We start from the raw sequence: 11,359 nt of genomic DNA, 5'->3' as shown, positions 1-11,359 counted from the left end.
AATATCCTCAAGAAACCTTTGAAATCCTCCTCCCCCTGAACCTTTGATAGCTGCTTTCTAAACCTACAGTGTTCCTCCAGATTGTCCCACACTGGTTGAATATGAGTTCTCTTGCCTGCCCCCAAATTCAAATTTCTGTGGTAGGTTTTGTTTGACATTTAGCATGGGACTCACAAATTTGAGTTAGCTTCACTAGCAAGAAGTTAGACTCTTAGCCAAGGGTGTACTAGGGTGAGTACCATCAGCTGGCCAGGTCTGTGATGGACTTGGAATCATAGGGCTGAGAAACAAAACCTGGCTTAGAGCTGCCATAAACAGGGAGACTAGAGAATGTGGAGAAAGAGTTGAGTAAAACTGAATTTTTAGTGAAAAAATGTGATATCTACATTGTGATTTAATGAGTTTTAATACTACTATAAATTGTTTTAAGTCTCTGTGAATGACTTTGAGCTCCTGTTTGATTGAGATAGAATATCAAAATTGTAGTAAAAATCCCAGAGAACTCATCTCCAGATAAAATACAAAATGCTTCCAAAACAATCCGTTAGTTTGGAAGAATGACCCTGCAGGCATTAGACTTAGCCTGATTTTTTCTTTATAGCTCATTCATAGTCTCTTTTTTTAATCTTGTGTTACTTCTTTCTGGAAGAAATTTTTTGAACTTGAAATTAATGGTTGAAGATTAGAAGTTGAGGTCCATATGCCATATGGAAAGAGTTTTGTAGAGGAGCAAACTGAGAAATGGTACATTGTTGGTTTTTCTTTTTTTCTTTTTAACTGATCAGGAAGGTAAAATAGTTGACCTTAGATTTGAAACAAAGACTTTGCTGTAGATCTCATCTGCTTGCCAGAAGTCTGAAGTGCAGATGGAAAAGTGGATATTGAAGTTTTCCTGCCCTGCCTGATGTTTTTAAGGTTCAGCATGCAAAATATATCGCTGTATTAGATAATGTCTGATAGTCTTTCAGTACCTGATTTAAAGATCTTGGCCATGTCATAAAGGGAAAGCTATAAAATAGAAAATAAACCCATTAATTTTAAATGCTTTTGTCTTATCTGAAGTAAAATTGAAACAGAGTATTCTTCTTTATAGATTGTGCATCAACTGGTGTACATAATTTACTTTACAAGTAATCTGGCTTTAAAAGTTTTAAATGGCCATTACCTAAGATCCTTGGCATAGTTTTGTTAAACTTCTAGCTCTTGGTCAAGCCCTTTTATGATTTTATATATATGTTATGATTTTTTATATATGTAACAGGTTTTAGTGAAGTTTTACTCCTTGTTTTACATTATTTGAATGTATGGTTGGAGGAGAGGAGTAATTTCAGGATCTGGATAAATACTGAACACCCAAGAACCAATTTCTACAAAACCCAAGCTTGTTCTTACTCTGCACTTGATAAATTAAAATCTGTAACCCTGAAAGAGTATTCACCTCTATAAAGTACTTGAGAGGAAAATTATTTCCCATCAAGAGAATTTCCAGTAGCAGAACTGAAAAATAGCGCACGTGCACACATATGCACACAGACAATCCCAAGTCAGTTTGAAAAGCCAAGATTTGTCTGACCCCATTGACCCAAGTAGCTCCAGAAGAAGTAGTTCAGTCTTAAGTGATTCCTGATCTGGGTCATGACATGTAAAATAAGAAATGGAGCAAGTGATTAGCAACAGATTGGGTAGGAATCTTCTAAGTCATCTCTGCTGCTGGAAAAAAATGTTAATGGAACTTGCTTCTCAGTGTCCTGGGTTCTCAACCTCCTCTGCTAATCAGTATCAGATTTTACCTCTGTTCCTCCTAAATAAGAGTATCACTATCATCTCAGCATCTGGCTTAGAAACCTCTTAATAACTTAACATATAGAACTGTGCAGAAAAATACTTCCAGTATGCAGAAATACAGGAGACCACTGTGACGTTATTTGAGACTGTTAAGGAAGAAAAAATAGAGTGAAATGACCAGTTATGGGGTGGAAGATTTTTTTTTTCATTTGTCAGCATCACTCCAAGGTTAAATCTGTCAATAAAGTGATGGCAATCTTCTGGAATATTGAAATCCAAATGGTGGCACTGATGTCCACCATCAGTCAACTTTAAAAGTTCAGTGTAACAATAGGGGATGGAATGCATTACTGTTCACTCAGATATAAGCAAAGAGGAGAGAAAATTGATGCAACTGCTTCCTTAGGACTAAGAGATATGTGCCTCACTAATTGGCTAAATTTGAGAAATGAAGCACATTATGTTAGATCCCATCAGTTTATTTGATTTTATTGAGCTGTTTCAGTGGCTAAGTACCTGTTAATTCTTATGACAGAAATTGATAGTCTTCTCATCTCCTGCAGGTAAAATCTGGTGACAGAGAACAGCTCTCAGGACTCAGTCTATTTCCAGTATACTGGGCATTTGTTCTTATTTTGTGCTGGAAAAGGATAGCATTGCAAAGACTGACCAGCACTGTACCTCACCTTTGCCTTTTGTGAAAAATTGTTGAAATCCCCTAAGTTGTTTTTAAAATCTGTCTAAGAAAAAAATAGCTGTGGGAAGTACCCATTGTAATAGTTACTGTGCAGGAATTTGTCCTGTTGCAATCTTCTCGAAATTCCTATTCCCATTCTCCCCTAAATATTTATATGACTTAGCAATACTTTGATTTATCTTTTGGGTGTCTGGTGTGCTGGTCAAGTGTAAGAGTTGTTTTTTAGAGCTGTTCTCTCCAGACCACTCCAACTCACGTAGCAGTGCTGCATTTTGTGACCAGGGGTTTTGTATTGTTCCCCATGGGAGGTATTCCCTTCTGAACTATTGTCCATCTTAGATTTCTGTGGCTAAATATAGGACATATGTCTTGCCACAGAAGCTCTTAAATGCACAAATTGACAGAAATTTGTGTTAGTATCACACTATTTGAATTTTCTCTAAAGCCACTGAAGTTTGCTTAAATGAGATTTTTAAGGAGCAGCCATATACAAGTCCATAAGATGGTGGCTTTTTTCAGTACCTTTTTGTATTAGTTCTAGTGTTTATTTTTATTTTTCTTTTGTTCCAACAGAATAACAGGCTTAGGAAACATGCCTTTGAGCTGAAAATGAATGACCTCACATACTTTGTGCTGGCAGCTGAAAATGAGCAGGATATGGATGACTGGATTTCTACTCTCAACAAAATCCTGCAAATAAATCCAGAGGGAACCATTCAGGAGAGGAAGAGTGCAGATCTCACTGATCTGAGACTTGGTAAGAGTGAAAAATCTCTTGTATTGCCAGGGGTTTTTTAAACAAGTGAAAAAAGTGGAACCTTCATATGAGTATTTAATCATTAAGTGCCTGAGTCTGTAATGGATTCTGTACCTATTGATTCCTGACGAGGCAGCACCAGTCTTGGCAGTCCCTGAACAATTTCAGCTAACTCCCCTCAGATCATTTTCAAATGGCTGGAGGGGAGGTAAAGCTGTTCCCACAAAGTCAGCAGGAGCAACGTGGCTCCACTTTGCATATGCAGCTCTTTTTTAAATTTAGTCCTCTGACTCTGATCTCTGTCAGTGATCTTGCTGGTACTTTGTGTTTTACTGTCCTGGAACTCTGAAGGTTTAAAAAAGTGCTGGAGAGTGGTTTGATTAGTTCTTTTTCCAACATTATGCTTTCTTTAAAAATCTGGAGCTAATAATTTAAAAGAAAAAAAACAGCTGTGGTATATGGCTCTTTCTCTGAAAGCTTATTGACTTTTGCTTCTTGCTTTTTTGAGCTTGCATATTATGCTCTCACTGTGGAAGAAAGAGTTGGATGCTCTGTTGTACTGCAGTCTTCATGTGGCACTAACTCATTCCTCCACATAATAAATCCACATACAGTTTGGATGCGCTCCAGCTGAAATTCTAAGGCTGAGAACACTTGAAACCTTAATACAGATGTAAAATGTGTGTGCTCTGAGCCGAGTCAAAGCTTTGCATCCATATGCATCTGAATCCTAGGGATGTTCAGAGCTAATTGAACTCTTTATTCTGATGTTTATAGTAAGTTCTAATTCTGGAAGGACAGGATACTCATATAGACAAAGATGTTTTTAGAACTTGGAGGCACAAGAGACTTGCACTTAAGAATCAGAGGAGTACTTTTGAAAATGTGACCCATAAAGAATATTAATAAAACAGGAAGAAATATGTGCATAAGAGGTCAAAAACACAGGCTAACAGAAAACAAAAGTCTCTACTGATCAAAAAGCTGATAACAAGCAACAGGAATGTGCCATAGAGTTAATTTGTCAAAAGCCATGAGGTTTTCTTGGCAAGAAGAGCCCTAAGTGACTGCAGTGACTTTGCTCACATGGGGCTGAATTGCCACATGAGAACAGAGCCCTCCCTGGTGAGCTGGTAAAGCCCAGGGCTTGTGTTCAGTGCTGCTCTCTGCACCCACAGGTTTTTGCAGCTTATGGAGTGCAGACTGCATCCCTCCCTTTCCCAGAGAGAGGGGAAGGTTCTGCCTGCCTCTGAACACTCCCTTTATGGAATCTCAAATCTTTTCGTTGATGTAAACCCTTGGTGTTGCATCTGAAGGAACTGAGAGAAAAAGGTGTCTTTGTCATGGGTGTGAATATTTGTCATGGGTGAATGTGTGGGATGGTTCACTGAGTAGTAAGGCCTGTTGTTTGGAAGCTTAAATATAGACTGAGATAGAGTGAGCAGCAGTGAGAGATGAGGTTGAGGAGGACAGAGATTTACAGACATCCCCTCCATTTGGAGAGATGATGAGTCTGAAGGGAGTTAAAAGAAATGACCTGGAAATACAGGGTTTTATCTTTTAAACCCTATGGTAATAGCAAGAATAATAAAACCATTTTGTGTTTATTTTTCCTTCTCTTCAAGACCCTGCAGAAGTTCCAGTGAATTATGATTGCTCTCAAGAAGAGGCAGATTCCTCAGAGAACACCTTGCACCCAGACTTTGCAAAAGTAATGGATGTTACACTTTTCTTTACAAGTCTAGTGGAAACAACTTCCTAGGTGAAAAATGCCTGCCAATACCTGGTCATTAATGTTCTGAAAGGTTGAAAAATATATCACAGTCTATTACAATTGTTAGACACACAAGAGGCAGGAATAATCCTTTCTGAGCACCTCATCCTTTTGTTTAAGTGAGAAAATCTCCACCAGATGCAAAGAGTAGGTGCTCCGCAGTGTGTTTTGATTTAGACCTGTGAAATCAGTAAGGATCTGATTCCCTCAGTTATGTGTGAAATATTTGCTCATCTGAACTGCATTTCAGCAGAGTTTGGCCCTTGGAGAACCAAGATTTCCTGTGTGACTCGCAGGGAAGTGAGCTCTGAACTGCTCATTGCCTCCTGTAACTTCATTGAAAGATGCATGTGCTACCAGGGGAGGCATTTTGTCCTCTAGAGCTCATAAACTGCTTCATGTGGATGAGATAATTGTGTATGGTGCTAAGAAGCTTTTTAATGAAAAGCTAGATTGGAAATGCTTCACTGCTTTCTCTTAAATGAGTGTACAATCTGTTTGTAGCCTTCTGCCAGTGAGCTGCTGTAGCTGCTGTCTGCCTACAGAGCCAAATGCTCTTTGAGGATGTCACACAGATTTGAACTGAAAGCTGTCTGTGCAATTGAGGACCAAATTTTACTCTAGGTCATATTCATAAATGTGAAGTGGTCACCTAGAATGTGAAAAAGAAAAAAAAATCAAATCACCAAAAAATAAACAGAAAACAACCAACCAAATTGAAAGTATCTGAGTTTATGTATTAAGGGCAGCAGAAGTGTCTGATCATGTTGTTTATGGGTAGATTCTTTCTAATGGTTTAGTTGATGCAGATATCTCAGAGGTATCTTGCAGATATCTCACTGGTGCCTGCAAGGCTACAGGAGATGGGCAGCTTGTTTTCTGATGCTTTTTTTGCCCTTTATATGGATAATTCCTGTTCCCCCACCCTGGCTCTACAGGCCTGGCTGCAGCAGTGTTCTATGGCCTTTCCCAAGTCCATGCAGGTAAACATCATTGTCCCATCTCTGTCTAAACCAGGCTACCAGAGCCACATCCAGGGCTGCTTCTGCAGGTCAGGCCATGGGCAGGGCATGTTAGGAAGTGAGCACAGAGCTCTTGGTCCTGCTGGGCTGCTGCTGCTGCTTGTTACTTAATGTGTACTGCACTATGATGTTGTGGGAGACATGAAACACTGAACAAGAGACTATCCTGTGCCATGTCAGCTAAGGGTTGTACTCAGTCCTGGGCAAGCAGAAAAGATGGACACTCTTTTAATATTTTACAGATTAATTTATTTTTTTTTAAGTTAGAGAAAATCAAGGTGCAAAGACTGAAGGAACTGAGCCATTGAAATATCCCAAGGGATCTTGAAGGGGAGGGGAATGTGTAGGGCTTACTTTACATATTGAATAAATGAGCCTAACTAGTGAGGCAAAAGGTTTTTGCAGTTAGACATGAGGATTTTAGAAGGTAGGGTAGGAAAGTACCAAGTGGCTTCAGAAGGTGAAGTTTTTGTCAGAGAGCTTGCTATTAATTTAAGCATGTGTCAGGAAGGAAATGGGTATGTCTGATGCTCCCTGTGGCAGAGGGTGGGTGGCAGAGGGCTGCCAGCCTTCCCTTTGGGTGACACTGTGCCTGCTCAGCCTGGGAGGCTGGGTGACATTTGCTGCCTCCCTTTCTGCCCTGCCCTGGCTCAGGTGTTTTTCTGTGGGGCTGGTTTGTTGGGGGTTTATTTCCCTCAGTTTGGGAATCTCGAAACTGATTTTGGTGCAGAGATCTGACATCTCCCTCGATGGATTGTGACTGCAGCTCTTTTCACAGAGAGCAGCAAGCACAACTCTTCCAGGATTTTTCCTGCAGAAGGCAGTGGGAAGCGCAGAGAGAAGAAGAGAAAACAATTCTTATCTCTATTTTCTGCTCCTGTTGTTTGGCACATGTGGAATGTGTTATGGAGATTGTTTACCCAAAGTGATTTGTTAATTGGACACTGGTGAAGTTGATTTGATTCTTTGCCCAATTAGATCAAAGCTGTGTCCTGGCTGCCTCAGACAGTCTCAGGTTATTCTTTAGTGTAGTATAGTATCTCTTTAGTATGTCATTTAGTATAGTATTAGTGTAATATAACTTAGCTTAGTAAAGGAATTGTTCAGCCTTTTGATTCAAGGAGTTCGAGCACATTATTCCCTGCATTGGGGAGGCCCCAGCAATGATAATGGATAGCATATTGAACACACAAAAACTTGAATTACTTAATTGATCTATTTTGGGATTCCTGAGAAGCGTGTCATGGCCTGAAAAGCCCTGCTTCACAAACAAGGGGTGCTTGGGGATAAATGCTGCAGAAGGGGGAAATGTTGTTTTGAGTGAAACATTGATCACTCATTTAGAAGTCTAACAGCTCTATGGATTTCTGTTCTTGTGCGGAAAACTAATTTATTATCTGTCACCACAGTACATCACAGAAACAGAAGAAACAGTGAAAGCCTCTCGAAACACAGAGCGACTAAACCTGTTCTCTTTGGATCCTGATATAGCAGTAAGCAATGTTTCATTTTTTCTTTTTTTTTTAACTCTTAGAAGTTTTAAAATCCAGGTGACATGAGCTAACTGGGTTAGCTGAGCCAGCAGAGTGGGTTGAATTGAGCAAGCAGCTGGGTATAGCCAAGGCTTCAGCAGTGAAGAGGGAGAGGAGCTGTCTGCAGCCCACAGAGATTTCTGCACAGACTCTGCATTTGGGCTGCAGCATGGCTGAGGATGGCAGTGACCTCTGGGGGTCATCCAGTGCAGCTGAGCTAAGCTCTGAATTAGTTTAAAACAAGCATTAAAGCAAAGTTTAACATTTCATGGCAGGATTCAAAGGAAGTTATTTCTTGCACTGAATATGATTTAAATGGCAATTTTATTTTAGTTAAAGAGAGGGCTTAAGTAACATTGGGATCAGTGTGTATTTAAACTTGAGTCTGATGTCAATCAACTATAAGACCTTTATTCCAAGTATTAAGCAAATTAAAATAGTGATGTGGTATATAAGTAATGGGGAAAGAGGGAAATGCCTGGAATCTCATTCTAAAATGTGCTGTTAATAATCTGAAAATGTGAGGGGCTTTAATCTATATGAGGAAATTAAAAGCTAAAGTTCTAGAAACAGTAAGTAAACAAAAGAAAGTAAGTTCTGAAATTATAAGAACTAATTTAAATCCCTAGTTCTGCCTCTGACATTATATATGCCCTCAGGCAACCTTTTTTGTTTGCTTCCTAATCTATAAATTAGGAATAATACTTGTTTACTATAGTAATATGAAGAGACCAACAGTGACTTTTGAGGTTTTCAGGTGTTTCAGTGATTGTAAAGACCTTTAAAAAGCTTACCTTGTTTTGGAATTTAATGCTTTTTCCTATGTATAACAAATTGCCCTACTTATTTCAGGCACTGAATCCTCAGAAAAAGGAGTTTCCAGGGACAAACTCAGTGATAAAGCCATTTGAAGAAAAGCCTACAAAGAGGATCCTGGTTACCTGCAAATCCCTCAGTATGAATCTCCAGGCCTGTGTTACTGAAAATGAAAATGATCCCTTAACCAATGTAAGCTTTTCTTATTTCTCTGGGATTTTTTTACTTTCTTTTTTTGGTTGGTTTGTTGGTTGGGGTTTTTCTTCTTTTCATACATGTGTTAGTTTGGAGAGAGAAGTGAAAGGAAAGCTGTATCACACATGCATAGTGCTCCCTTTGGACTGAATAACAAAACTGGTTAACTTTTCAATTGATATTTTGAAGCTGATTTATATAGCAAACTTTTAGCTACAGTTCAGTGAAGGATTAAAAAAATGTTTCAAACCTTGAGGATTCTTAACAATTGCTACAAGAACAAGTTTAAACTGCCAAGACCTATGTAGGGAGGCAATGGAATATCAGTTGCTGGTGAACCAGGGATGTTTTTTTGCTTTTCAGGGAGAGACAAGGAACCAAGCAGATAAAGTTACAGGAGAGAAGACACAATAAAAAGGACAAGATGTTTCATCTAGTGGAAAAATCCAGCTAAAACCAGGACAAAAGAGAAAACTTTGCTTATTCTTACTGTTAAAAAAAAAGACCTGAGGAAATTAAGATGTAGATGTCAGTCTGTAGCTTTTAGTTAGTTCTCCTCTGAAGCAGTAAAGTTATGAGACATCAGTGTCCCAGCAGTTCCACTTTCCTATATTACATATGAGGCATTGATTTGTTTGTTTTTCATTTGAAGATGACCTCTACAGTGAGTGCAAATTCAGCATGATGTAATCAATATCTATTTTTGGCAGACTGGAATAACTGTTCAAATAGAGCCATGATAACTGCACCAAGGGCATGCAATAGCCACTGCAGAGGCTGGAAAAGCAAAGGACAATGTACCTGCTATGCCCTGCTCTTTATCTCCACAGTTTTAAGGTTCTGGTTTCTGGACAGCTCAGGTGGTGTTACCCTGAGGCTGCTTTATGCTGTCAGAACGATGGATGCTCTTAGGAGGTTACTTTCAGTCACAGGACTGAATTCCCTGGTACTCTGCCATAGGATAAGTGGGCACTGTCAGAGCGGTTTGAATGCTCTTGGTTTCCCAGCAAAATGGAACATGTGTTTCCCACAGAATAATACACCCACGCTTTTGTGTTTGTACCAGTAAACATTTTCCATCCCCTTGCATTTGTCATCTTTGTGTTGCATTTCTGACAATCCCTGGAAAGCCCACACTCACTCTTCCCTCTTTTATAATGACTCTCAATCTGCATTTTTAAAGTCCTGCAGCATGTTTTCTGGGGCTCTATTCATTTATTCTAATAATTAGTTATCTATTTGCTTTTGATTCTTTGAGCTTCTGAGCTGTCAGCTCCTCTTCTGGCACCCTGTTAACAAGCTTTCTTTAAAAGCCCCTAAAATTGCATGGTTGGAGACTAATCTGGGGTGTGTGCGTGTGAACATGTGTTTTTCATGTATCTCATAATTTGTAAATAATATTTGTTTACTTTCTTCTAGTTGCAGAAGCCCATTCAAAGATAGCCTTTACCCCCATCCTCTCAGTTATGACCTGTTATGTTTCTGGTGTTTCCTGCAGGTAGAGCCTTTCTTTGTGAGCGTGGCACTGTATGATGTCAGGGATGGCAGGAAGATCTCTGCTGATTTTCATGTGGATTTGAATCACACTCTGGTTAGACAGATGATTTCAGGTTCCTCAAGTCCATTGGAAAATGGTGCAGTTGAAAATATTGACTCAAATGAAATGGAAGAACCACAGGTCAAAGGGTTCCCAGAAGAGTGGCTGAAATACCCCAAACAGGTATTCCACATGTGACTTGCATGGCTTAGTGACTCGTGTAACTTATTTTAGTTTGGTAATATTCCTTTTCATTGGAGAACTTTTGCGTGCTATGTTCTTGTTTTCAACAAAACTCTCTTTTGTGTGGCAGTTGTATGGAGTTGCTTTCTGAGCTCCCTGTATAGACTATGTACAATCAGAACTGATAAAAGTTAGTGTCTCTTGTTTAGAGAAAGCACCCATATTCCCTGTGCTTTTTGGGTCCATTTGCTGACCTCTGCCAACCAGCCAAACAAAATCACAACTCAAAGCAGCACCGAGATGCTGCAATAATCTCAAAGTGCTTCCACATTTTTGCTGTTGCCATAAGCTCTGGCAATGTGAAACAGCGTGTGTTACCTTTTCTCCTCCTTTCATTGCCCTGGGCAATGACTGACTCAGGCCAGCTCTTAGGTGCTGCCCATGAGAGGCAGTTAGCTTAGGCCATACTAACATGGTCACACTGCTTTTTGACTTGAATTAGTCAAGACTTGAATCAAGACTTGAATCACCTTGTTTGCAAGGTGCTGCATGTGCACAAGCTGACTTCAGCAGTAGCACAAAGATTTTCTTTTCCATCTGGCTGTGTTGAATAAGTAGAGATAATAATCCTTAATAATCCTTTCTGGATTTGGTTTGTTACTCTTTCCATCAGCAGAGAGCACTGGCTCAGTATTTCTCAGTATTTCCTTTCTGTAGTATCACTGTACACTTTTGAACTGTTCTCCCTCTTATCCACAGGCTCTTTTCTCCATAAGCAATCCTCACTCTGAGATTGTACTGGTGGCAAAAATAGAAAAGGTGCTTACAGGAAACATTGCCAGCAGCGCCGAGCCTTACATTAAGAATCCTGATTCTTTTAAGGTAATGTAACAGGAACATCATTTCCTGCTCTGTGAGCTTCAGCCTGCTGAAGGCATTGCAAATCCTGCTGACAAACATCAGGTTCCTGAGCAGGACAGGCTCCTGGGAGCCCCATGCTTCAGAAAGCAAATGTCCAGGTTCCACTGTCTGGATGAATGAAGCTCCATTTTGCCTGCAAC

At 39.7% G+C, this 11,359-nt stretch overlaps 1 protein-coding gene across 11 annotated transcripts in view; it reads left to right on the top strand.

Annotated features, from left to right (window-relative positions):
• DOCK10 (dedicator of cytokinesis 10) overlaps window positions 1-11,359 on the top strand; it is a 141,238-nt gene that overhangs the window by 76,836 nt on the left and 53,043 nt on the right. For all 11 annotated transcript variants that reach the window (XM_074547070.1, XM_074547072.1, XM_074547071.1 and 8 more), the window contains exons 8-13: window positions 3,056-3,239; window positions 4,865-4,950; window positions 7,445-7,528; window positions 8,420-8,575; window positions 10,077-10,298; window positions 11,058-11,180. In XM_074547070.1, the coding sequence (XP_074403171.1) occupies window positions 3,056-3,239; window positions 4,865-4,950; window positions 7,445-7,528; window positions 8,420-8,575; window positions 10,077-10,298; window positions 11,058-11,180 (855 nt within the window). The remainder of the gene's footprint in view (window positions 1-3,055; window positions 3,240-4,864; window positions 4,951-7,444; window positions 7,529-8,419; window positions 8,576-10,076; window positions 10,299-11,057; window positions 11,181-11,359) is intronic.

The sequence above is a fragment of the Zonotrichia albicollis genome, chromosome 9, assembly GCF_047830755.1.
Source record: "Zonotrichia albicollis isolate bZonAlb1 chromosome 9, bZonAlb1.hap1, whole genome shotgun sequence".
Lineage (NCBI taxonomy): Eukaryota > Metazoa > Chordata > Aves > Passeriformes > Passerellidae > Zonotrichia > Zonotrichia albicollis.
This window is presented reverse-complemented; position numbering and strand designations above follow the sequence as displayed.